The following is a 23,519-nucleotide window of genomic DNA, read 5'->3' as shown; positions in this document are numbered from 1 at the left end:
GTGATATTAGAGAAGCAAACACCACAGGTTATACCTACATCTATTAAATAGTTCATTAAAAAATGTATTATATAAACCTGTTGATTATGCATACATTGAGGCAGTCCAGAAGCCAAAAACCCTGCAATGCAGCTAACACCATAAAAATAACCCACCCAGGAAAAGAGCATTCTTTAATTAAGGGAATTTAGAGGTGAGGAAAGGTAGAAGACTGATGGCCTTAAAGGCTGATGTTTCCTGGTTGTGTCAGCCTACCATACGCTTCATTTCCAGTCAATGTGGAGAAGCAAGTTCAGTGACAGGTTTAATTTTTGACCACTCTCACAGGATTATCAGCTCAAGGGATAATTTATACAGAAGCAGAAAAGACAATGCTTTTCAAACAAATACGAGTAATTGCCACAAGTTGCACCATGACTTGCATTTATCCTAAGGTGCATCTGGTACACAGCAACATTCCAGGAATGTGATGAATACCCAAATTAAGACACAGCATTTACGTCAACTTTATGTTATTGGAACCAACTGTTTCAACTGAATGATAATTTAAGATGCATGTTAGATAAAATCTTCATACAGAACTTCTAGGACTTGAAATGAAATTTTAAGCCCTTAAAATGTTTCTTTTGGGCTATTCTGTTGGCAAACTTCTACCCTCCATAAAGAAATTTCTTTTGGCACTATCACACCTGTATCCCAAATACACTATATGAGAGCAGAAAATGGCTGTATCATCAGGCACATCAGACACTGCAGAAGTTAAAAATTTCCTCTGCCAATAAGGCAAGCAGTAAGAAAAGGCAAGATGTGGGAAAGACTTCTAATGTCTTATTTTCTAACTTAGGGAGTCTGAAGTGCATCAACTTATGGACTATAAATGAGAAAGAAAACTACATTCCAATTACAAAATGCAAAGGAGAAAAAGCTAAAGACCTGAGCCATTAACATACGAACAGTTTGCAGACAGGGTTGCCAAACTGAACAGGAGCTGGAGACCCACTGACTTTTTTGGACAAGCGCATCCCTGAGATCCCAGAAGCATTAAGAGCCCATCTGTACTGTCTATTGGATGAAGCCCCTCTTCCTGAGGAGACACAAGGATAAAAGCGATGCATCCTATGTGCCTCTGGGGTCTGCACTAACATTTATAGATACAAAGGGAAACAAAGTATTTCTGGGCAAGTAGCCAGCCTGCAATTTGGCCTGCCTGGCCTGATATGGAAGATGATAGCACTTGTTACAGAAATCCGCCTCTCCTTTTGCGATCTGTTTGGCCCGGCGCAGTTCCCACATCATCCTACACCATCTCCAGGTGTCTCTTTTGGCAATGTTGCCGAAATTCTGGATCCCTACTAATGACAGGACCCCAAAACTTAGCAGCACCACAACACTGCACGCAGTACATCAGTAATTAAATTATTAGATTAACAGCAGTAGTGTACACACAAGCAAGGTGATAACCACGAGGAGTTTGCAGCCATAAGGAACACATGCTAATAGCTTCAGAAAAGGCCACCAACACAGCTTTCTGGTTTCCAGGTTCACTGAATGGGCATTGTTTGCACTCTGACAAAGAGGGAATATATAACGACATGGAGAAGACAGACCTGCCCCTTCACATCCAAGTTCATATCGCAATTCACTAACTCATATGTGCCTGTATTTATACGACAGGTCTTACATTCTCTGGGATTCTGTCTGATGACTAGTGGTCTTCAAATGTGCACGATATGCACTACAAGTGCTACCCTGAGGTGTCCAGCCTTTTGCTGGAGACTGGAAGGAAAGCAAGGTTAGAAAGACTGAATGAAAAGAAACATCATGGTGAAATATAATTAAAGTCATAGGAGATCTAGGCATATATATTTTGTTAAAATTAAGTGGGAATGGATGATGAAACCTTCACACCCGCTTTGAAAACTTCAGCTCTTAAAAAGCTATTCTCAGGGAGAATTTATAACACTCTCAGGGAGTGTCAAAACATGCAAAACCTTGGTGAAATGCCAGATGGCCTTCCTAAGTCAGCTTGACCTTGACTGGCCTTTGCTTAGATTCTCATTTCTCCTTGAGAGCGATTTGCATGGCCATCTGATAAACAAGGACAGCACATTGCTCAACAAATATGTTGAACTACTTCATGGAACTGATTGAACAGCACACATTTAAGAAGAGATCATTTCAGCATTTTGCAAAGCTAAAATCTTAGAGGCAAACAGAAAGCTCCAAATCACAAGCACACACCTGACTGTTGAGTCTGAAGATCCAGTAATGATCACCCGTTCATCATACTGGAGGCACAGGACAGAACCCGTGTGGCCGGTGAGAATTCGCTTGCATTCCAATGTATTCTTATCCCAGATCTAAGACAGCAAACATTCAAAACCACACAGCTCAGTAAGGTTTTCATCTTTCAGCACTTACTGGTTTAACTAATCTGTTTTTTACTACAACACACCATCAATAGTGCACTTAGAACACCTTTAGTGGCACCTGTAGAGTCTTCTACAGGCTCTTTGCTGCAACAGATTAATATCTTTGATATTACTGGCTTTACTATGAATATTAGTTTTACCCTTCTCATCAGGATACAGGGCCTAGTAATTACATAGTCTGTAATTACTGATGGACAAAAACTCTGCTAGCAAAGTCGGTCTGTCTGCAAACAGGGTCTCTCTAGCCAGATAAAAAAGGCATACATGCTGTGCAGGTGTGAGGTGGGGGAAGGGGAAGGCTAGATTACTAACAAGAGATTGGGTAGGTGTCACTGAAATTAGGACACTCTTATTTATGGCATAGGTACCACATACCACTAGTATGCCACTATGGAGCATTCTCACCTTGATAGTATTGTCTCGTAGGCCACTCACTATCTTCTGATCATCATACTGTAAACAATAAACCCCTTTGCTTGTCTCGCTTCGGCAGTGGATCCTCTGTAAACTGTGCCTTCCACACCGCCAGTTTGACTCTATTGTCTTGAGGAGAGACAGGAGAAAAATGAGATGTAAAAAAAAAGCACAGAACTATTTCCTCTTTTTTTTGTTTGGTAGAGAAGACAGCAGACACTTTTCTTCACTCTTTTTCCTGCAACCAGACCCATACAATGACATAACTGCTTTCTAGAAGAAGCAACACACGTAATAAAACCAATTAAACAGACAAATACCTGGAAAACATCTTGTGGCTAAACTGGTCTATGTTATCTGGAATGGTGAGGAAAATGGAACTTAGATGCTTCTTTCTGTCTCCAGCCTTTAACCCCCTGTGACTCAACAGCTAAACAACTGAAGAGAATGTCTCAGTTGAGCTGTAAGTGCTTGTACAAACTCGTCATAACAGTGCCTGAGCACTGCTTTTGCCATTAGGAAATAACCAGAACACGTCATTTTGCTCATACTAAAAGTAAGGCAACCATGCTCAGTTGCTTCCTGTTTCCCTGACTCTTAGGATTGCAGTCTTAGGCAACGCACTTTCTCCTTGGCTCAGTTCTTGATATCTTTCCATAGCAGCTTATTAGGTCTCATCTGCACTGGGTGGAGCAAAGTACTGTGGAACAGAGAAAACTAAGACATTATGGTGCTGCTGTGACATCTGATGTGCAAGGTGTAGAGACTCCACCTGCAAACAGCTCACTGAACAATCCAATTCATCCTCTGTCTGAAGGAGCAGCAAAGCCTGGGACCTTATATAGTTATCCCAGATCTACAAACTCCAGACAAACAAAGACACATCAGATTTAAAGACATATTTCATTAGAACGGAATATTCCCAGAATTTCAGCATCATGAATGAATCAGGGACATTTGAAAAAAACAAAACCAAAAAGACAACAGCAAACCACCACCACATCTGGAAGCTGTTTCTTACCTCTATGTCCTGTATAATTTTGGGATAAAGTGCTCTGTAGAAGGAGTTGGGTGGAGCAGTTCCATCAGGAGGTTTATTTTTAAATAGATATTGCCCCCTGAAAGACAAAGAACACTTCCACTGAACATGAATCATGTTTCAGCATTTTGGAGAAAGGTATTTTACAAATGGGTAACAACTGTTGGGAAGCACAGATTCATATTTAAACTTAATTTACTCAGTAAGATGGGCTGGTTCTTTGTTTGTTTGCCCTGCAACATGTCAGTGTTGCATTTTAACATTGAAATACCCCGAAAACATCTGTGTCTAGTCACTCAGGCAAGGAAAATACATTCTCTATTAGGGACATGGGCCCATTCAGCTCAGTAAGAGTTGAGAATGGCTCATGCCTGCAATACACATACACATATCAGAAGTCACCTTTGAAATAAAGCATAGAAAGTAAATGAAAGAAGCCAAGGAACACTCAAACTCACTATGCATTCAAGGTTAGCTTTTATCTGCATTAGCAGGAACAGTATCACTTTGGGTACCTGGACATTTTACTGCTACTAATGTGTTTTGGTAAGCAACACTTCATTTGTGGTGCCTCCCTCATTTCAACACTGATTTGGAATACTCATATCCCAAGCTAGAGTTTTGCTACCAAAAAAATCTGTAAACGGCAATCACTACCTGCTGTGTAAAAAACTTTAATTCCTCATCCTGAAGTTAGGAAGCCACCAAACACGGTGTGGAAGCTTGTAAATCCCACCATGGGCGTACTAACTGCTGTTCTGCCTGGCAACATGCCTCACAAAATGGAGAGAGGCACAAATGCCTCTGAGTGTAATCCTGGCATCAGAGGCACAGAGTTTACACTGGGCGAGCTCTCCGCTTCTCCCTCCCTTACTCCATTACGGCATAATTAATTGTTCAGTACTTCCTTGCACACTCCTTTCCTGTCCTTTCCATACAGTACACCTCAAAACTAATTTGAGAGACTGTACATTAGCTGCCCTGATGTACTTGAACTAGAGAGATCACAACAGTGAACTAAATTTTTAGGCTGTAAGGCAGTAGTAAACTATAGGTCTGAACAAACCAAATGACAAATGCTCAAAAAAAGAACTTTTGATACTGTTTTAAATAAAGTACTCTACGTACAACTTGAGAGAAAGGTGCTTTCCACTTTGGACAGAGCAATCATCTAATTCTTCAAATACAGCGACCAGCAAACACTTAGATGGGAACAAACACATAGATGTAGACAAAGTACCAACTATAGATGGTTGTCTATTTACTGTGATCCAGCCTGGAAGTGCATTCATGAAAATTAAAATTACTGGCTCAGGGAGAGGAAAAACGCTTTGGAGGTACACAGAATACCTAGGACACATCCTGGAAGACCTGGGGCAGGTCTGCAACAATCTGTGTACAAGCCTATATGCCTAAAAACCTGTCTATTGTTTCTAACTTTACTAGCTAATGTAACACAAAGTCTTGCCTTGCTGCATGTAGAGTCAGTTGTTTACTGTTCAGCTAAAGGACTGTTTGGAATTTCCACGGCATCCCAGTAGCTGTTGTGATGTAGCTCTGGGATAAAAGGAACTATTGTTTGCAGGTTTTGATGACCAGCCAATTCAATCAGATGGACACAACTGTGCCCAGATTTTGGGCTTCTGTTTTACATTTCTCTAAATCTGTGTAACCCTTCCTGCTCCCTGACAAGCTGTCAGTGAAGGATGCCATGCTGCAGAAAGGGGGGTTTCTGTTGTAAACCATGAGCTGCAAGTGCTGAAATCAGGCAGCCCCTGTGCAAACTGAGGACCTGTAAGCAAATAACATCAGTCATTTATCTTTCTGAACTGCCCAGTTTGTCATCTCCTTGTGCCGTGCACAGCGTTAGCATTGATTACGAGCTATAAAGCTCTACATGGCAGAGATGCAATTGCATTGGATATGTCTTGCCTCTCTTAACCACGCAGTTCTATCTTCTAAAGCTAACCAGAGGAAAGACTTGAGCACAGTTTGCTCCTGTTGCATCAAAGCAACCTCTAGAACCCAGTGTAAACTTGAAGAAGAGGTGCAGTAATGGGGAGACTGTCCTTGAGAGGAGAAGCAAAATTTTGCAATTGTTTTTTAGAAATGTTGTGTCTGTATGATTAGCACTTGGTGCTAATGGAGTGTAAAATAAACACAAGCATAAAGTGTGGAGTGTGGAGGGAGCAACTTGAGAACTATCATCTATGATCTATGACAAGATGTAGAGAATAGGTAAAGCTCCACAGAACAGGAAAAAGACAAATGTAGCTCTTGGATTTTAAAAAAGGGAATAAGGTCCACCAAGGAAATGGTGGATTGTCTGACTCAAATAACTTTGACTGTTTAGCCATTCTAGAGCACATACTCAGTCAGATGAGTGCCTAGATGATGACAACGTGACAAAGAGCAGGCAACACTGAATATACCATGTCAAATTGACCTAATTTCTTCTTACAGGCTACTCTTAAGACTGAGCAAGAGAAGTATCATCTTGGAAGAGCTCAAGGGTAGACACACAGATGGCCAGAAAGCAGAGTTTCCCGACGGTGCACTGTCAAACAGGACGGCAACTAGGATCTTGCATGGAATCTGTCCTAGATGTGTCATTATTGAGCATTTTCATTAATGACAAAGAATGGAACAGGGAGTGTATTTATTACCTGGCCAATGATAAAGTTAGGAGAAACTACAGGCACTTTGGAGGCCAAGATTAAATTCATAATATTCCAGACAAAATGGAGAAATACCCAACAATAATAAATACTGTGTAATTCCTCTTCCAAGCAATGGCTCGGGAATTTCCATCAGTGAAGGTTTTTAAGAACAAGTCAAGACAAACATCTGGGATGACTGAAGAGAAACCTAGCTCTCCCTATGGGAAACAGGAGGGACTAAATGACCTCTCAAGGTCCTCTTAGGACTTCCTGTGACCTCAACAATACAAAGAAAAAACGGAAGTCCTAGAGAGAATAAGGCACTAAAAGGAACGCAAAAGTTACCACTGCTATGCTTGTGTTTATTTTACACTCTTTATAAACAGTACACTATTGGAAGCAGATCAAAATAGTATTTATTTTTAAAGAATGTCTCATAATCCTGATTTACTTGCCTTTACTTCCTGAGATGAACAGTATAACAAAATTAACTATAGACCAGGAGTCTTTGTTTGCAACTCTGTATCTTTTTCTTTTTAATAGCAACCAAAATGCCTGAGCTGTCACTTTTATCTTGTTTATGAAATATTCATACCCAGTTTCCTTTCTGCCAACATCCTAGGGACACCCTTGGAAAAGAAAATTATGTATTAAAGGACATACCCCTGAGAGAGAAAGTTCTAATGAAATGTTAGCAGAGCAGCTTCAAACTTGAGTGAGACCTACACTGTAGTAAGGCTATTCCAGATGATTATTAACTAATCTATCTGCATTTCTTAAGTCCCCTATTCTCTGTGGTACATACCCTCAGCTTCCAGTTTGAAAATTAAACAGATATCTAATAGTGAAAATCTGCTGAGGAAAACAAACAGACCTATCAGGAGTCAACTAATTCATAGCACATGCTGCCCCATTGCCACCCCTAAAAAAGCTCTTCTGCTCTGAACTGCTGACCACTTTAGGGTTCCCCTGAGGCATACACAGCTTCTTAATTTGAACTGAATGACAGCTGGGTGTAAAAATCTCAGTCTGTATATCCCTTCTCATAGTGGGATAACAACATGATCAGATGAGGAAGGTGAGGGAAAAATCCTCCACTTTGCCTGCATAGCCAAATAATGCCCTAACTCCCCAACCCCTGATTTTTGATTCAAGGAACTGTCAGGTTTGGAACCAACATGACGTTTCAGTGTGCTAAATAATCGTCTTCAAACATGGTTTGAAACGCACGGCACCTACTGTCCTGAATGGGGCCAAAAGAGATGAAAATGCAGTTTCCTCACCATCCTCTCCTCTCTGACAACCCTCTCCACAGGGAGTCTGTCCTGACCATTCTCTCGATGAGCTTCTTCCACAGCATGCCGTCCGATGTCACCCGGTACCACTCCTTGCACACCAGCTCAGCAGCACACAACGATTTGGCATCCAGGTATGACAGAATGTTCTCAGCAATGTGATCCAATCCCCGAGCTGGGGGAGAACAACAACAACCAAAGATTATTTGCTGGGCAGACATGGAGTTTAAAAGAATTCCCCTTGCTAGTACAAAGATATGTTCTCCTTCCATCTCCTCTTCTGCATGCAGAGCTGGACCAAATGCACAGAAGAGCATTTGAGGCTAAGTTCAGGAGTGAGCAGTGTTCTCCAACTTCCTTTGGATATAGCACAACAAGTCATTAAAAATAATAAAGAATCCAAGAAGTCATTCCAATCTATTTCGATGGGTTTTAGCACTAGGGGGATATTCTATGGATGGCATTTCCAACTCAGCAACGCAGCCCCCAAAATCTCTCTATATTAGGACCATTTCTCATCTCACTGCTACAGCTGTTCTCATGTTGCAACGGCTCAAAAGCTGTTTTTGCTAAAGCAGTAGCTTTTAAACGTAATGAAGAAAAAAATATATATTCCCAATGTGTGCCCTGAAGGGTAGTGGTACCTTTAGACATGGGGGAGGGAAGGATATGCAGATGCACAGGGATGTCAAGAGGGAACAAGAGGCTGCGCAAGGAGAAAGTGAAGCAGGTTTGCTAGTTTCGTTTATTTTAGAGGGTGAAGGAAAAATATGCACCAAAATGATATAATTTGCAAATATTTTCCAGTGTGACTACCAAGACTGGCTCTACTTCAACATGGCTGGAGCAAAATGTAAAGCAATTGCCTGGTTAGCACCAAGCAGCTCAATGTAGCTGGGGCCAGGAAAGGTTATGCTGTATATCTTAGCTGGATGGATGTAATTAGTAAAAATGTGCCCTTACCAACTCAAATTTAATCATCAGCAAGACTTCAGGAAAATAAGATGCTTTTAAATGAGAAGTTGCATAAACACAGCTTTTCTTGGAGGCTGTTTTATTCACGAGTGAGACATGCCACCAAGAGATTGGTGTCTCACTTCACAGGTCAAATTTCAGAGGCTTTGTGAAAGTTGTAGTTTAGGCCACATTGTCCCTCAGGCATAATGTCCAGCCCAACCAAAAAGGAAGCATGGCAGATTGGTATTACATGCATTTTCCCTTTGATTCACATTTGAGACAAAGTTAAATACATGTTTTCTTGCTTTTAAAAGAACAGCCTCAAAGACCAGGCCCTGCTTGTGACAGTGAAAGAAAAAGCAGTAAGTGCATTTTAAGTCACATGTCTGTATTTCTGCAAACCCAAATTGAGTGTGACCAGCTGATTCTGATTAGAGTTCATGACACACAAATGGCCAAACCTTTGTTTTCCTTAACCAAAAGATCTCAACATTATCTCCCAGTGCACGAAAATGAGAAAATTCAGCATGCCTCCTCCTGCTGCTTTCAAAGAATCCAAATTTAGAATACACTTCGGGTATGACATTCTGTCCATCATTTTATGCTTCAATCTGTACGTAGAAAAAGCATGTGAATGATATCATGCACAACCAGGGAGTGCAGAAAGAGGCCTGCCATTTCTTATCTTTACAGATGCAAAATTAGATGTCAACCTGCAAAGTAAAAGCATCAGCAGCCTTTATTATGTATTCAATATGGAAAGATATGTACAACCACTATTTAAAATTCTGAAAAAAAAGAGTACTTGTAAATTTAGACTGACTCTACAGCAAACTGTGGAAAGAGAGATACAATATTTTACTGAACTTGAACTTGCAAGAATTCCACAATTTGGTAGGGCAGACGTGGAAATCACGTTGCCCTGCTTCTGCAGCCTGACATCTGCAGCTCTGAGCTCTCTCTATTAGGTGGAAATGGCTTATTTCACAGCCTGTGTTGCTTCCAGTGGGCCCATAGACCCACCAGAACATTTACAAATGCATGCCTGTGTAGCATCCATACTGGTGGCTTTAAGTCAACAGTGTCACAGCAGGAATTTATTTTATGTGAAGAACAACTGGTGGCTTTAGAAGCAGGGCTACACTGTACAAACCGGGCACAGTAACCTTCACCCATGTGCCCTTCCTGGTTCATTAGTAGTTGCACTTCAGATCTTGCTGCAATGAGGTGCTGTAACTACTTCCATGTCTGTTAGTCATCCTTTGCCATTGATATTAGACCCTTCACAGAGAAGGAACACTAATGTTTTGGCCTCTCCTCCTCACATTTATGATAAGCGGATGAGCAGAGTTATTTTGGCCTGGCTGCAAACTCAATTTTATTATTTTGTTTCTTAGGAACAGCACAACTCACTGAGACATATATCTAACAAAGCACTGCTTCCTTAAAAAGACAAAACTTTGCTCAAAGAAGTTTTTGCTAAATGAATGTGAAACACGATTAGCCCTTCAGCCCTCCACACCATCAAGAATGTTCCAGTTATTTCACACATGAAATCCTTATCAAAATGACTTTCCTCATAAAAAATGTTAAACAGCTTGAAAATGCTAAGCAGAGGTCTTATTTTTCAGAAACTGAACAAACTTTGTTAAGTACACAGTTAAGCCGTATTTTTCAAACAACTTTAATTCTGTTCAAAGCACTGGGAAAATAATCTTAGCCAACTTTATATTAGTAAAACATGCTCATAATCTAAAACTACCATTAATTCTGGTCATTCTTTGGGACAGTGCTAGGAGGACAGAAATAAGATGCCTCATGATTTTGAAGCAGCTTTATTGTTTTATTCACTCAAGTGGAAGAGCAGGAGAAAGAATGAAGGAGTAAAAATGAAACCACAATACTGAACACTTGAGAATTTCAGAAAGCTAAAATAAACTTACAGGGTATATATTTTTTTATTATATGACTTAATGTAGAATTTTAGGTTCATCACTCTTTCCTAGGCAGTTTCTTACCTTTGCCCCTTCCCATTCTCTTCATTAGAAACCTGCCTATACTCAGGACATCCTGCTCAGACTGCAGAATCTGTGCCAGTGTAATTCCTAGCCGTTAATTTTCTCCCTTACAGCTATATTCACTAGGACATTAGCATTTGCAAATATGCATATTGATGTACATACATTATTTACACACACACTTCCCACAACTATTAAAATACTCACAAATTAGCTGCCTGATTCCTATTTATTCTACATTCTGATATAGTAAAATTAGCTGCTTTCTGGGTAACTGTGAATAGACCACTAACAAATATGGTACATATGGACAGTAAATTTTGAATGTCTCTGGAAATATTTATAACATTTGCCCAAAATTTTCAGAAAAAAGCCTGTAGGTAGAAATAAAGCAAGTGCAATGAGATGTGTCAGCTTGCTTTTACGGAGTTTCATTAAGAAAGTCCTGGAAAAATTGTGTATGTGATTATATGTATACTTCCGCTTTAAAAGTGGGGAAACCAATGCACTTTCAAAACACTTTCTATTTTTCTGAAAAAGAACAGCTCCACAAGTTATAATGCTGCTCTAAGTACATGAGATTATCGCCATTGGACTACTAAAAACTAACATAAAGCAGGTACTTAGCATAACTAAGATTTTTTTTTTAATGCTACAACAGCCATTTGATTACTGGGCACAATGAGCTTAAAATCCAATGAGTCTACCTATTTAACTTGATGGCAAAACTCTTGCAAGTGCCTTTATGCTTTGTACAATTCTCAGTTAAACACAGTTTTTTCCATCTTTTAACCCTAAAATTTAAATTTCACGTTGAGAACTGCCTTCTGAAGAATAATCAATGACTGGATTGAACAAATTGCCAACAGTTCAGCACTTCTCCGAAGGTATTCACAGAAGAAGTTCTTGGCAAGAAAATCCTCTCTTCAATTAGCTATCTAGAGACAACACTTGTAGCACTTCTTGCTCAGGTCCATCCTGCTGAGGACCTATGGCATGGCAATGCTAATCTATTACCTATCTATCTATTTATCCATCTAGAGAGGTATGATCTAATAGTTTGAAAAAAAGCAGCCAAAGAGCCAGGAATTTCTGTCTGGTTCTGAAACTCTACCGCTGTATATATTTGATCTCCCACCGCCTCAGTTTTCCCATCTGTAAGATGGGGCCAATATAAAACTGCATGTACACTGCTTTATGTGTGCATTCTGTGAGATATGCCCAATGCCACATATGAGAACAGCTGGGATAATATTTTCAATGGAAAGCACGACAAAGATGTAAAAAATAGAACATTTCCATCTTTTGATCTTATGCCCTTCATTTTCTATTAGCAATAAACTCATAATCAAAGCAATGGATTCAGGAAATTATTTTACAAGGAAAGAGAGACAAAAAAAAATCTAAATATGAATGGGGAAAACCTTAGTTGAGCAACCAGGAAGAGTAGTAGTTTTAATTTTAAAAATTTTCGTTATTCATGCATCGTTATGGGCATTATGAGTACAACTACCTGCCCTGTGGCTTGTGATAACTATTGTTACGATACGTAGATGAGCTATCCCTTGCTTCTAGCCAAACCAGGGTGGACTGTGCCTTGAGAGACAGCAGGAATACAAATTAAAATATTACTAAATTTCATACTGGTATAGAGCCTTTAATTCAAAAGTTATCATCTATTTTGCAAACTGACCCTAGTGGAGACCTCTCCAGCAGGGTAGGCCAGAGTGGAATAGTTTTTTGAAAGACAAAGAGCAAGTTCCCTGTGCCTGCAGAAATACCTGGCAGTGCAGTGATGAAGTCCCGCTGCAACATGGGTTTGAGGTATGAGTTTATATGTCCATGCTGGTAGTGACACATCTGGGAGATGAGATGCTCCACAAACTCCACCTGGTCAGACTCGGACCACTGTTCAAAATACTTGACGCAGAGTTCCTTCTCCTTCTCATAGCTTGCAGACAATTTTCTTTGCTTGGGCACAATCATACTGGAAGTGCCATTGGCAAGTTTTGTCTGTAAACAGGGAGGAGAGAAACAACCCAAATCACATATATGAAAAGAAACTCAAGCAGTTTTACAGTATTTCAGGGGGAAGACAACAGAAGGAAAAAAGCACTCTGATACACAAAGCTGGCCGGGCCCACGTATCCCATTTGGTGCTGTCAGCTGGAGCACAGCCATGGCGAGCCGAGGCCCCTGCAGGACAATGCACTGGCTCATGCCAGAGCTGCACACAAAGGACTCTGGTTAGATGGGAAACCCCGAGCGGCAGTTTAACATACACACAATTTTATTTCTCATGTAGACAGTAAAACATATTTGGATTCCTAATCTACATTTACCAGTTACTTCAAAGCACCAACAGAAAACTGTATTTGTACTATGGTTTGTTTTTTTTTTTCCTAAAGAATGGATTGCTGCTAAAATTCATAGGGAATGTGTGAAATGGATGAGTAAAAAATTGAATTACACCTCGAGAGTAAAGCCATCAAAAATACACCCTGCTATTTGGTATATACTTCTTTCATAGAATAAAATATTTTCAGCTTTCTGAGCACTGTTAATATCTTGTCAGAAAGAGTCAGCTCAAAGAAGAGTTTCAGGGACAAAACAAAACACTGACGTTTCAATTTACAACTTGATAGCAAGACATAATTCTGCTTTCTAAATGATTTAACTGGAAGAAAAGTGCACATTTTGCATTGCAAGAATATCTTTTGTCCAAGTAAGATTAACTGTTTGCTGGGAAATGAATTTTTGCTATACTGGTCAAATATTAAATGCTGAAAACATGAGATTTTTTCTCTTTCATTGCAACAGTTTAACACCAGACAGTATTATAGTAACAGTCAATATTATTACATCATTTTTATTGACAAAATAAATTTAGAGGTTCTTTATTAATTATCAAATAATTAAAAATAAATTGCAGATATCAGAACACATAAAACACTGATGCAGGGATGCTATGTTTCTGTTCTATGATGATAATTCCAAGCATCAACCTCACCAGGAGATTTCATTAAATTTAAAGGAAAAATGAATCCCTAAATCTCTCTGCAAAGATATCTAATGAACTAAATGAAATGCAAGGATTAACTGATTTTACAGGAAAAGAAAAAAACAACAAAAAAGCCTCTTTTCAGTAAGTGCCAAAGTAGCAGGCTATTTAGAGACCACAAAATCTAGCTACCAGTACTGGGTTTGGAATGCAGGAATTTCTCATTTCTTGGGAGTAAATAACTCCTGAACTTCAACACCTCTCAAGCCCAACCGCAATCCTGACTTTGGAACACCAAAAAACTCATAATTTGAAAATCTACTCAACCATATATATTTCATTTCCTAGAGAAAATGCACCTAAATAGTCTTTCCGGCATTTCTAGCAGAGCTGGACAGACCCTCATCTGGTAGAAAAAGACAGTAATTAGCTGTGATTTTTAACAAGCGTTTTTTTCAATTTCTGGATTATGATTTGACTTAAGTTTCTTTGAGAACACAGAACACTGTGATCACATCATCAGTGCTCAATTCTGCAGCCCAATGTTTTCAACTTTACTTTTATCCCTGCTCCTCCCTGGAAATGTGTGGTTGTGGCTTTCTGTGTTCAGTAAGATCATGCAAGACAAGGACTATGAGTTACACTTTCATTTGGTTATCACATGGACAACACTGACTGCAAGCAAGTCAGAGCAGCAGGAAAGAAAAACTCTCTCTTGGGCCAACTTTTTATATAGAGAAATCACTAAAGGGACTATGGGCATGAAGTCCCATTTGTGAAAGACTGGACTTTTTCTAGCAAAGTCCACAGTGGGCAACAGCCTGGCAAAAAATGATTACCAGTGGAGTGCACTGAACATCTGTGTTAAGTGATTCTGGTCATTTTTGGCAAAACAGACATCGCTGTAAAAATGCTGGATTAAGACAGTGGGGAAATGTTGTATCCCAAAAGTATGATCTCATTTAATTTCCCATTTTGTTTGCTGTGCATCTCACAACACAGGGTGTCTCTACAAAGCATTTTTTAAAAACGTATACGTCTGCCTTTTAATTTGAGAGACTGTGAAGTCTGACTAACACACTGAGCCTGAGCAGAGTAGACAACTGATGTGCAAAGGCCACAAAGGTGCAGCTCCTTTCCTGGGGTGGCACCACGTTCTGGCCTTTCCTTGCCTTCTGAGCTCCCCTCTCCCAGCAGCCTTCAGCTTCCCAGTTACCTCTAAAACATTGGTTTGGAGTATTAAACAGAAGTTGGAACACTTGCAAAAACAAGTGATGGTTTATGAGTGTACAGATAGATGGATCCCAAGCGAACTCAGGTTTCTTTGATAGGAATCATGAGTAACGGAAGGAGTCCATTGACCAACACTTTTAACAGCTCTGGAAGTGAAACTCCAGGTTTATAACGTGGTTCTGCTAAGAAGAACACATGTTACAGTGTTTACGTCCAAACTGGTGGACATGGGAACACTGTATGTTTTAGGTTGATACTTTAGATGCATTATTACAATGCAACTTGAGACCTGCACCCTTGCCTGCTCTGGTTTCTCACCTAAAGGAGTGAGGACAAGCTCAGAGGTAGCCACAGTATGCCCAGCAGGTCCTGTGGTCTATGCAAGCAGAGGACCAAGAGGACAGGGCATGCCATGAACACACCAGTTCTGCAGAGTAGAGACAGATAAACTGACAGGGCTCCCAAATCACTCAAACTACAGTTGAGAACAAAAATTCCAGAATTTCAATTTGAAGATTCCTGAAAATCCACTGGCAGTTCAGTGAAAAAGGCCTGTTAGCAAAAAAAAAGCATCAACAAAAACAATGACATCAAGCATCTGTATTATTAAATTGTCTACAGCTTCTCCTGATACAATAATCAGGCCTCACCTGAAAAACAAAAACCTGTTCCACATGCCATCCATACTGCTAGGGTAAATATCCATCCAAATGTACTATATACAGTCATGATTTTTATAAGCTTCACTTCCAAATGTGGCAAAGAAGAATAACCACTGGTAGTCCATCATCTGGGAGGAATTTTGGATATAGCAGAGCAAACTACTAATTTGGAACAGTAAGCTTACTGACTCCCTTTTCACAAAGCCCTGTATGTGAGGGCTGAGAGGTACCCCAGCTGGCTCTGGACACCATGACTCATCTGCAGGAACAGTAGAGATGTCCTCCTACAACGGTGATCCTGAGCTCATAAGCTGTGCCAGGAAACCCAGGGGATTGAGTGCCTCAGGTTGGTACTAGCTCAGGGATCTATGTACTATGCTCCACTGCAGCCCGTAATTACAAGACCATTTCTCCAAATGGCTACATTTAACACAAAGCACATTTGTATGCCCAGTGAAGTAGAAGAGGACTAATATATGAAAGGACTTTAATCTAAATAATGGCTTGCAACTATAGGAAGGTGTAATATTTCAACACAGATACATAAAGACTGGAAAAATCTAGTGTTATGCATATAAAATGAAACAGTTATGGTATATCTCGGCTGTAACCCATATATGACAACAAAGGTTACTTTTGGTTTTGTTCAGTAGAGGGGACCAAGGAGCCTCCTAAAGCACAGAAAAACAGACACAAGCACAGTTCTCTGATTGTAGTATAGCAATAGTGTTTACCCACCCATATGAGTGGTCACGACTTTTATATATTTTTAAAAAAACCCTATCATATCCTCTAATCATAGAAGAGGACTTTGTTCAGGCACTTTCCACAGGGTAGATGAATTTAGGTTACATGTTTCTTAAGGTAAGAAGACATCCCTTAAAAAAAAAAAAAAAGGAGAAGTTGTCTCCTAGAATATCAAGAATGGCTTAAATGACCACAGAAAGGTTTGGGATCTTCTGAACCTTCAAGACATCTTTATGCTGAAGCTCTGAAAAGACCGAGAGATTAGACACCACTGCAAATTTCAATTTCTCCCTAGACAAAAGGAAGGATCTTCCCTTCCACGTTCCAGTACCGAAAGGCCATAGCGTGCTTCTCCCCTCCTTCCGGGACTCACTGGGACTACAGGCTCTGACACACAGAGATGTCCTCCACTACTGCTCTGCAACTGCAGCATTTTACCTCCAACTGCTTGCACCACCCATTGTGGTTAAGTCACTGATCTAGACAGAGCCACCTTAAAAGGAATTTGGATGGGTCTTAGTGAAGGGGAGGAAAAAAGAGGACATAATGTTTAATTATAAGAAATGATTGAAATAGGCACAGACATACCCCGGGTGCCTCTGCACTGCAGCAAGCTCTAAACTTGTTATCGTTAATGGTTTAAATTTCACTGTGCTAATCATTTCAGGACACAAGCCTTTCTTGATAATCTAATGAATTATTCCAACATCCTTCAGCAAAAAAAATCCTCCATGACAGCACTAATTACAAGACGTTTTCCCAGTGCTTATGTAAAATATGACAGAGCAGCAGCTTAGGGAATTGCAGAAAACTGCTTCTAATTTCCACTGAGAAACTGACAAACACCTCTCTTTCATCTCTCCCAGCTCTCAAGTAAGATTTAACTTTCTCATTTAGTTAATTACCGAGTGAGGATCATCATTTTCCCGGATCGGAGCGGCACAGAGCCTTTATCGTGTTAACTTGTGAACTTGATCGATGGCTGCTGCTAAAACTTAATAACTTCACCCCCTGGCAAATTGTAAGATAAATATAATAGGAGAAACTCTGACAGTAAAAACCTGCCAGAAATGAGCACTGTGTTTATGTTTCTTTGCAGGCAGCAAAAAAACAACCGACAGCTTATTACTGGGTGCGTGTTACTTATATTTAAAAGACTCCAGGCAGTTAACTTTCTGCGTACTGTTCAAACTTTACTCAAAAGATAAAAGACACTGGGGAAAAAACCCAAGCAATGGGATGACAAAGAAAGGAACCATGGAGGTGTATGTACATCCAGGGGCCGGGGCAAGGGTGAAGACAGAAACTTCACAATGAAAGCAAAGCCACACTTGTCTCTATATCCTCAATATTCTTCAAGATGGACCACATAAAAAATGCCCACAACACATTCAAACATGAAACTAGTTTCACCAGCAACAAAAGCTCGGGAATTCTGGAGCATGTTAGCAGCATGTGGGAAAAGCAGAGGGATTAAAAAGTACCAGTGCGGCCACGAGATGATTCGGTTTGATGCCCGTAAAAGCCTGCAGAGCAGCCCATAAAGCTGCTCTTAGCCAGAGAACCTCAGCTTGGTTGGCTTTTCCAAAGTTACTTGCATGGCCACGGGACTGCTTGCTACTGCCCATGATGAATTACCACTCAATAGCACTCTGATATAGCAATGTAACAAAAATGGTGAAACGGAGCTGAGAATGTATGCCAGGCTTCCATGCTAAAGGGCAGAGCTAGTTATTTGAGAATCCTGTTGGAAGGGTGTTGTTTGCATGGCCTAAAGGCAGTAACAGCATAATTAAGAGGATACAGGTTCAATTTATATGGCTGGCTTCTTTTTTTTTAGGCTTGTAATTACCAAATGCTGCAGAACTGGTTCCCAGACTGCCAAGACTAAGCAAAGAGGAAAGAAGTTCTTTGCAGCTCCTCATTGGCAGCTTCCTATAAAAGAACTCCTTTGCTTTGAGAACTGGGGGCTGGTCAGGGGTTGTCTCACCATGAAGAGCAGGATCTCATGAGCCGTAGCACCTGAGAGACATGAGTAGGGCAGCCAGCTCCTCATTCTTCTCCTTCGCAGGATGAATCTGTTTTTCCAGTGTTTGAGTTGACAGCAAGGCTACAATGCTAAGTCATTAAACAACTCACTCCATTTACTTTTATTTTAAAAGCTCAGTTTAGAATCTACCCATTTCTGCCCGCCTTCATCCCACATAACAGCCTCTGTGAGGTTAACCATGGGTTTAGCACATATTTGGACTTACTCACTCAGTACTGAATTACTTTCCACACTGCAAAGCTCACTGAAACATTGCAAAACGAACATAACCCAGAAGTAGATGATCATCAATCACATCTGAGAGTCAAAAAGAAAGCACTATGAAAGAAACCACAGCATCTTTACTGTTTATTTCCAAGAGAAAATTCAAAATACACATACTAAAATTAACAATGTCCAAAGAACTAGCCATTTTGCCTGTTTGGGGCTTAAGGTTGCTTGTCCACATCTGGTTTCTAATCACACTGCAGAAAAACTTTGATGAGAAAGGATACATCTAGATAAAAGATCACTGGAATTATGCTGGACACAGCAGGCCAACCTCCTGCACTTCCTGAAATCCCGGGAGGGCAATAGTTTTCAGAGGTTCCATCTAAGTACCTATGATATGGTGTCAGCCTGGAGGGTACCTGGCTAAGGATAGATATTACCTCAGATACAGAAAAAGGGGAGATGGCTGGCTTTGTTCAGGGCCAGAAAAAGCTGCAGACACCAGAGAAGTAACATGCTGAGTCTCTCTAGGCACTGGGGAGAGAGGACTGAGCTATGGGCACTTGCACATGGGCTATTCAAAGAGCAGCAATAATACCTTGCTGGAGAAACTGCTGCTCTCCCACACTGCTACACAGTAAACAGCAACAGGGAGAGGAGATTAAAAAACTATTCTTTTAAGCTAATACTTAATGTTTCAGACAAACTAATAAAGTTTAATTGTCTGGAATCTCATAGTTCTTACTGTAAACTTTCCTTTGATATAGGTCTCCCACCTAGATTTTAAGTGTTGACAAAAAACTCCAAAATAAAATTTCTCTGATGTCAGCAATGGATGTGAATTGGGAGTCCCTCTCCTCCTCCTCCCTTATCTCCACGTTGTCTTTGCAAAAAACAAGCACTGATGAGAAATCTGCTTGCATCAGCACAGCACTGGCATATGTTATTTTCCCAAACTACGATCCCTGACCAAATGCATATCTAGACATATGGGGGGGGGGAGGGCAAACACCATCACTCTTAAAGAGCTAGATTTCAGAGCACACCTTTTACTAGCTGTGAAACGATCATACACAAATTTCAAAGCAGATCCTCCAGTAACAACAAATCACTTCCAGTGGAAACCACTAAGGAAAATGCCTTCTTCCTCGGAACGGCTACCAGCACCAGAGTTGAACTGCTGGGACGATTATGTGTTATTGCTGTTAATGGAGGGAAGGAATATGCACATTATAACTTGGAGAACCAGTCTACTAAAATCATCAGGTAATGGCTGGTAGCAGCAAAGGGCTCATTTACGGCAGGGAAAGGTGTAAGTAAGCTATGCTCTAAGCAGCAGTTTCATAGTTTTCTGGAACAGTTGCTTCTGCTTTTAAAACATTCAAGCATGATCTACTGCCTGACTGAAGTTACTCTTTATGGGTCTTACTGTTGATTTTCTTCTTGCTTCAAGTGCTCCCTTAATTCAGAGAGAAAAGCAGCCAGGAACAGGTAGTGGACTCAAGTGATTCAAAACATGGCTGAACAGTGAAGACTAGTACCACTGGGAACAACACACAAATAGATGGAAAGAATGACTGAAAAGACCTGTTATCTGCTCTCAATAACACTATTGAGATTTTCAAATCACTTGGTTCTGCCTGTGTAAAGCTTCTGTCATCAGGAAATACAAGCCCTCCAAGACAGTTTACCCAGTATTACTTTCCATGAGTTTTTTCCTTGGAGATGCATTTTGCTACCAACAACAGAGGGCACAAGCACATCAAACTACCTGGCCAAGGCAACATGAGTGATTCAGAACTGGAAGTTGTGAATATATATGCTGGATATCATACACCATTTCCCAGCTACAGGAGAATTACATATTTCCAGGGATACTGGAGAGATGCAACAAACAAAAACCCAGTAGCATTCCGAAAAACCTCAAGATTCACGTATGTGGCTTGCTCCCATTGCAAATGTACTCCTTGGATCTGCCAGCAGAGTTGGCTACATGAGCACTCCCTAACCTATTTCAGTCAAAATAAGCTTGTTAGCAAAGACCTGCTATTTAAACTGTCTACTCTAAAACATCTCATCTTAACTGAAAGCAGGTTTGCAGTTTTGCTGACAGATCCTGGAGGGCAGCAACCTGCAGCAGCCAGGTGAAGGCTGAGTGGTATTCTTTTCCACCAGTACAGCTAGGTCTAGTAAGAGGACATTTCATCGGCTCACACTGGCTGATACCAATATTACTGCTGTTAGCAGACACTACAGAGATACCTGAAATAGGACAAATCCATTAAATATTCTTGTATGGTGTTAAGTCAAAGCTGGTCAGTGGGCTGCATACAAAATCTTTGACAGAGTTCCCCCTGTAGCCCCCTATAACCCCTATAACATTATCCAATAACCCTCACTCACTAATGAGCATTGCCTTCTCAAGATGAGCTGTTCTGCCAACCTTTCAGTCAAATGTTACATTGCTGGCAAACTGGGGTGCTTCCCATGGAAGACCCCTAAGATTGCTAAGGAAGTTGGATGTGTTTGGCCTGGAGAAGACTGGGGGCTATCTACTAGCCTAAGGGAGGTTACAGAGGAAAGTGAGACAGAACTTTTTCAGAAAAGCGTGTAAGAACAGGAAAAGGGGCAACAGGAACAAGCTATAGCAAGCAAACTCTGGACATTAAAAGGAAGACTTTCAAAATACGAGTGGGCAAGAATCTGAGCAAAATGGAATGGTTGTGAAGGTAATCCTCCTCTGAGTAGGCAGGGGGACTGAAGACCTCCAGAAGTCCATGCTACCTAAAGTTTTCGATGACTTTATATCTTAAGATTGTGTTGGTCCATTCTTTCATTGGTATCTGGCAAGAGATTCTTGACCTGAGGAACAGATTCCAAAAGTACAAGAATTCTTTAATGAATTCTCTATCTTCAGAAAGTGCATTATTTTGGGATAGGCCAAACACTGTTGATAATGTGAAAGCACATGACAGAGGTAAGGCAGAAAACAGTATCCTCTGCAACAAGTGACCAGCTCTAACCATAACAGTGCTTCAGGAAGGCATATTCAGATTCACAGCTGAGCAGACTTTGTCCCTATCAGCTGACACTCAAACCACACAATTCGGAAGCCCAAGTCACAGACTACCACACTGGGGATTCCTCCTCGGCTCAGTGTTACACTGCCAACAATCTTTCGAAAAAATCCCTCAAACTACATAAGGGAGGGAGCTTTCCAGCATTCCTCTTTCTATAGTAGACTCAATAAAAGTGGAATTGTTTGAATATAGCATATAAGCAATATAAAACTCTCAGTAAATTGTGGCAAAACAGGACTGATTCCTTCAACATGCTGAATTTTCCAAATATTGTTATTTCACTCAAAGGCATGATTCTGCTATTCCTTTTAATGAGTTTATTAATAAACAGTGCAAATAGTATCAACTTACCCACATTTCCCTTTCTACAAATACAAGCCAAGTTTTCTTTTCTTCTTTTCATCCCATTTCTGAGAGTTACTTTTCCATCATATAAATAATGTAATCAGTGTGGAGGACATGATATGAGAAATTTCTCCCATCCTCATGCACTCATGCATCTCATTGTAAATTTATCTAATAAACACCAACCCTTTCTATAACTTCCACTATAATAATTGGCTAAACATCTAAGAACCAATTATATGGTGAGTAAAGTAGCTTCTCCTTCCAACAGTTTTAAATGTATTCTCTTTCAAAAATCATTACGTCTTCAGAATTGTCCTCCTTCGTGAAAGGAAAGGACTATTAGACTTTACCATTGCATGCTACTTGTTGAACACCTCTGTGATACTTCTCACTTGTTTTCTGTATTTTCAGGTAGCTCACAACAGCCTGTATTAAATCTAATAATAGTATACTTGCAAACACATTACTTGCATCTTCTCATCTAGTAAGAGTAATTTGGGATCACACCTGGAAAAACCATATGTAACCTTCTGCAACAAAACAAAATTAAACGTCAAGAGAAGTCAACTCTTCCTACCACAGACCAAACGCTCAGATGCACCATCCACAGCCTGTTTCTCCGATCGAGGGGTTAGAGCTCCCTCTAGCACTCTCCAAACAGAAGAGCCATAGATGCTAAGCTGTGACTATCTGACCTCACCCAAAGCAGTCTTGAGTGCTGTTGTTAGTAATTTTTATTTGATTTACTTTTTGTAGTCACATGAGGAATTAAGAACACATCCACTAGTTTATCTGAAATTCAAGAGAAACAAGTGTCATGAGAAATTCCCTGTATAACCGACTAAAAATACTCAGATTGCTATAATTAACTGATCTCTATTTTAAAATGTAATTTAGGACAAGCTGAAGCATTATCATGTCAGCTGTGTGTACAATGTGAGATGTAGCAAGAAATTAAATGAAAAAGTTGTTGAAAATTTTCTATTTTCATGGTGTAAAGAAGTCTTGCTACTTCACCCCCGCCTTTCAGCTGACAAACATCCTAACACATCTGACTGCAGTTGTGAATTACGTGTTTCTATTTCAGCATTAAATATTGAGTAACGCTGTTTAAGTAGAACTGAAAAGGTGTAACTCTGCTGAGTTCTGCACAACACTGAAGACAGAGAAACATCTCATGCCAGAAAAAGTGTCAGCCCTTTTTAATCATAGGTTATTACTTATTAATTCTTGATAAACTGAAAGCTGGAAGTACAATGCAAAAATGAGAAAGGAAGATGAGAGCCAAGTCTTTCGAGTTTTACTCCTAACTCTCTGCCTTCCTGTGCTGCCATAGGCAAGTCACTCCATTTCACAAGCCTATCAGTTAAATA

The 23,519-nt window shown here is 40.2% G+C and overlaps 1 protein-coding gene across 6 annotated transcripts in view; it reads right to left on the bottom strand.

The window, feature by feature from the left end:
- Positions 1–23,519, bottom strand: part of BTRC (beta-transducin repeat containing E3 ubiquitin protein ligase) — a 121,897-nt gene that overhangs the window by 15,804 nt on the left and 82,574 nt on the right. For all 6 annotated transcript variants that reach the window (XM_027672151.1, XM_027672153.1, XM_027672156.1 and 3 more), the window contains 5 exons: positions 12,597–12,828; positions 7,829–8,015; positions 3,868–3,964; positions 2,838–2,975; positions 2,242–2,360 (listed from right to left, as the gene is read on the bottom strand). In XM_027672151.1, the coding sequence (XP_027527952.1) occupies positions 2,242–2,360; positions 2,838–2,975; positions 3,868–3,964; positions 7,829–8,015; positions 12,597–12,828 (773 nt within the window). The remainder of the gene's footprint in view (positions 1–2,241; positions 2,361–2,837; positions 2,976–3,867; positions 3,965–7,828; positions 8,016–12,596; positions 12,829–23,519) is intronic.

The sequence above is a fragment of the Neopelma chrysocephalum genome, unplaced genomic scaffold (genome assembly GCF_003984885.1).
Source record: "Neopelma chrysocephalum unplaced genomic scaffold, ASM398488v2 Primary Assembly neopelma1_97390, whole genome shotgun sequence".
Lineage (NCBI taxonomy): Eukaryota > Metazoa > Chordata > Aves > Passeriformes > Pipridae > Neopelma > Neopelma chrysocephalum.
This window is presented reverse-complemented; position numbering and strand designations above follow the sequence as displayed.